This window comes from Nematolebias whitei, chromosome 4, assembly GCF_014905685.2.
Source record: "Nematolebias whitei isolate Nwh7 chromosome 4, NemWhi1, whole genome shotgun sequence".
Lineage (NCBI taxonomy): Eukaryota > Metazoa > Chordata > Actinopteri > Cyprinodontiformes > Rivulidae > Nematolebias > Nematolebias whitei.
This window is the reverse complement of record NC_056501.1, coordinates 20806203-20809484: the sequence shown is the minus strand read 5'-3', so window position 1 is coordinate 20809484 and position 3282 is coordinate 20806203. Positions and strand designations below refer to the sequence as shown.

Sequence of the window (3282 nt, the reverse complement as noted above, 5' to 3'; positions counted from 1 at the left end):
ATAATAATAATAATAATAATAATAATAATAATAATAATAATAATAATGACTTTAGTGGCAACAAAGTGGGTTTAGCTGTGAGAATCGATTCAATTTTAGCTGTTCATAAATTGGTATATGTCAAATTATATAATTACACAAAAACATATGTCCATTTTTTTTAAATATTCTTACATACATAATGGAGTGGATTATGTTGTTTTGGTGAATTATTCTTTCTCTTTTTGTTGGTATTGGACTTTGGTGAATGCCTTTAATATGCTTGCAGTATTTGCTTAAGTAGTAAACACATGAAGGAATGTAAGAATGTCTTGATTTAGACTCAAGACCACCTCTTTAACTTGGAACCACTCATTTGCACTGTCTTGCTTTTTAGGAAATATGTTTTCCCTTAAAAGTGTTTTGCTTGTTTGTTTGTTTCTTGTTTTCTGGCTGCTGTGCTATTATCTCATGAAGATTGACCCCATATGATCTAATTTGTTATGATCTAATATTAATAATAATAAGAAGAATAGTTATTATTATTTGGTATTCATATTTTGCTGTTTTTATCCAGGATTAAAACCTACACACTCAGTGCACACAAATTATCAAATATGATAGTTATATAATAATTGTTTAACATCAGAAAAGTTTGATCTTGTTGACATGTAAAGCAGTTTTAGCCTTTACTATGAGGGGGCTCTTCTTGCTACAGATAGGGGTATTTTTTTGTCAAAATATTTATAAATATGTATGCGTGTGCTCGTATGTGTGTGTGTGCATATGTGTGTGTGTGTGTGTGAGAGAGTGAGGGAGAGAGAAGGAGAGGGAGAGAGACGCTTGAGTTGTCTCTGTCCATTGTTATGAAACAATAATTAGCAGTTTAAATTGTTGCCGTTGCAGGAAAACAAAGTAAATCTTGAAACACAATCGTGAGTTTTTAAAGGGCAAACCTCTGAGGGTTAAGGTAAATGTCCATATGTTTCTGCTGTACTTTGTAAAGTGCACCATTGTATTTCTATTCGTAAAAACGACATTTTTACACATTTTCTCAGCTCTTTTTACTCACATTCATCCATTTCTCTAAATCGAATTTTGCAATGACCTTGTACAGCACTTGGTGTCAGTATAACAACGATAATATTTCTAAGTGTGTCTGAAAAATAAAACATCCATCACTTCACTGAGCACAGAAACGGAAGCTTCGCTGCGGTGCGGACGTTCTTCACATTTAAACCAAAAAACGGATATTTTGTTCTTTGAATAGTTGCTTTGTAACACTGAATGTAAGAGAGGGAGAAAGCCTTTGCATAAAGGAACAACGTTTTGCAAGTGGATTTACAGGATTGTTTTTTTTTTTTTTTTATTTATTTTGTTTCCCGTCATGGAACAAAGGGAACACTCCCGCACAAAATGGATCGTATGCGTGATTGCTTTGATTTCCTTTTGGAGTCCCGCTAACGGACAGTTTAGATATTCTGTGAACGAGGAAGTTCAGGAAGGAACAGTTGTTGGGAATATCGCAAAGGATTTAGGTCTTGATAAGACGACGCTCAAAGAGAGGGGGGTGCGTATTGTCTACGGCTCCACGGAGCCTCCTTTCACCGTGAATCAGGATGACGGCGTCTTGTTTGTGAACCGAAACATCGACCGAGAGCAAATCTGCGACCGCAGCAAGGTTTGTGTTGTGGATTTAAAAACGGTGCTGCAGAACCCGCTGGAGATCCATCACGTCTCGGTGGAGATTCTGGACGTGAATGACCATGCGCCGAGCTTCCCCGAGAATAAAATCATGTTAGAGATTTCTGAATCTGCATTACAAGGAGCCAAATTCCAGCTAAAAGCAGCTCGTGATGCTGACAGTGGGTTATTATCCGTCCAGCAGTATAAACTAAGTAATAACGATCATTTCAGATTAGAAGTGAAGGATCGCGGTGAGGACCGTAAAACACCAAGTTTAGTTCTTGAAAAGCCACTTGACAGGGAATCAGTGAAAAGCCACGTGCTGCTACTGACAGCTTTAGATGGAGGGAGACCTCCAAAGTCTGGAAACATGACCATAATAGTTAATGTTTCTGATGTTAATGACAACCCGCCCGTTTTCAGCCAGGAGTCATATTCTGTGTCTTTAAAGGAGAACTCCCCTGTAGGTACAACTGTCATCCAGATTAATGCAACAGATCCAGATGAAGGTTCAAATGGAGATGTTTTTTATTCATTTGGCAAGGATGTGGAGCCACGTGCTCGTGCTCTTTTTAGTTTAAATCCAGAGACTGGAGTCATTGTTGTGGCGGGTAATATAGATTTTGAAGAAACTACAAAATTAGAAATTGATGTTCAGGCATCTGATAAAGGTGCAGCTACCATGACAACGGACAAAACCATATTCATCACTATTATTGACTTAAATGATAATGCTCCAGAGATTGAAGTGACATCTTTTTCACACGCGCTGCCGGAAGATTCCAAGCCAGGGACAACAGTGGCTTTGATTAGTGTAAAAGACTCAGATTCAGGTCTCATGGGAAAGGTTATGTGCTTCATAAACCAAGAAATCCCATTTCTGCTCACTCCATCTTTACAAAATAACATGTATTCTTTAGTAACAAAACATCTGTTAGACAGAGAACATCAGTCTCATTACAGTGTGATAATAGTTGCAAAAGACGCAGGAGATCCAGCCTTATCTTCAGAAAAAAATATAGATATTATTGTATCTGATGTGAATGATAACAGGCCAGTTTTCTCCCAGAGCCCATATACATTTTACATAACTGAGAATAACCAACCAGGGGAGAGGATATTCTCAGTGACAGGTCAGGATCAGGATGACGGCAGTAACGCTCATATTTCATATCTTATTATGAGGGATAAAAATGTAGAGAACAAGCTGTCATCTTTTCTAAACATACACTCTGAAACAGGAGCTATAATCTCCCTGAAGAGCTTTGACTTTGAAAGTCTGAAAACTTTCCAGTTCCAAGTTGTGGCCACAGATTCTGGAGCTCCATCTCTGAGCAGCAACGTGACAGTGAACGTGTTCATTCTGGATCAGAACGACAACGCTCCAGTCATCCTGTATCCAGTCAGCTCCAACGGTTCTGCTGAAGGTGTGGAGGAGATTCCCCGCAACGTGCACACAGGACACTTGGTGACTAAAGTCAGAGCCTATGATGCTGATATAGGATATAACGGCTGGCTGCTGTTCTCCATGCAGGAAGTGAGTGATCACAGTCTGTTTGGTTTGGACCGTTACACAGGACAGATCAGAACCCTCCGCTCATTCACAGAGACAGACGA

General features: G+C 38.9%; 1 protein-coding gene across 1 annotated transcript in view; it reads left to right on the top strand.

Moving 5' to 3' along the window:
- Positions 1-1366: 1366 nt before the first annotated feature.
- LOC119408723 (protocadherin gamma-A11-like) overlaps positions 1367-3282 on the top strand; it is a gene marked incomplete at its 3' end in the record, with an annotated part of 4856 nt that continues 2940 nt past the window's right edge. Inside the window, exon 1 of the mRNA XM_037675563.1 lies at positions 1367-3281. Coding sequence (XP_037531491.1) covers positions 1367-3281 — 1915 coding nt within the window. The remainder of the gene's footprint in view (position 3282) is intronic.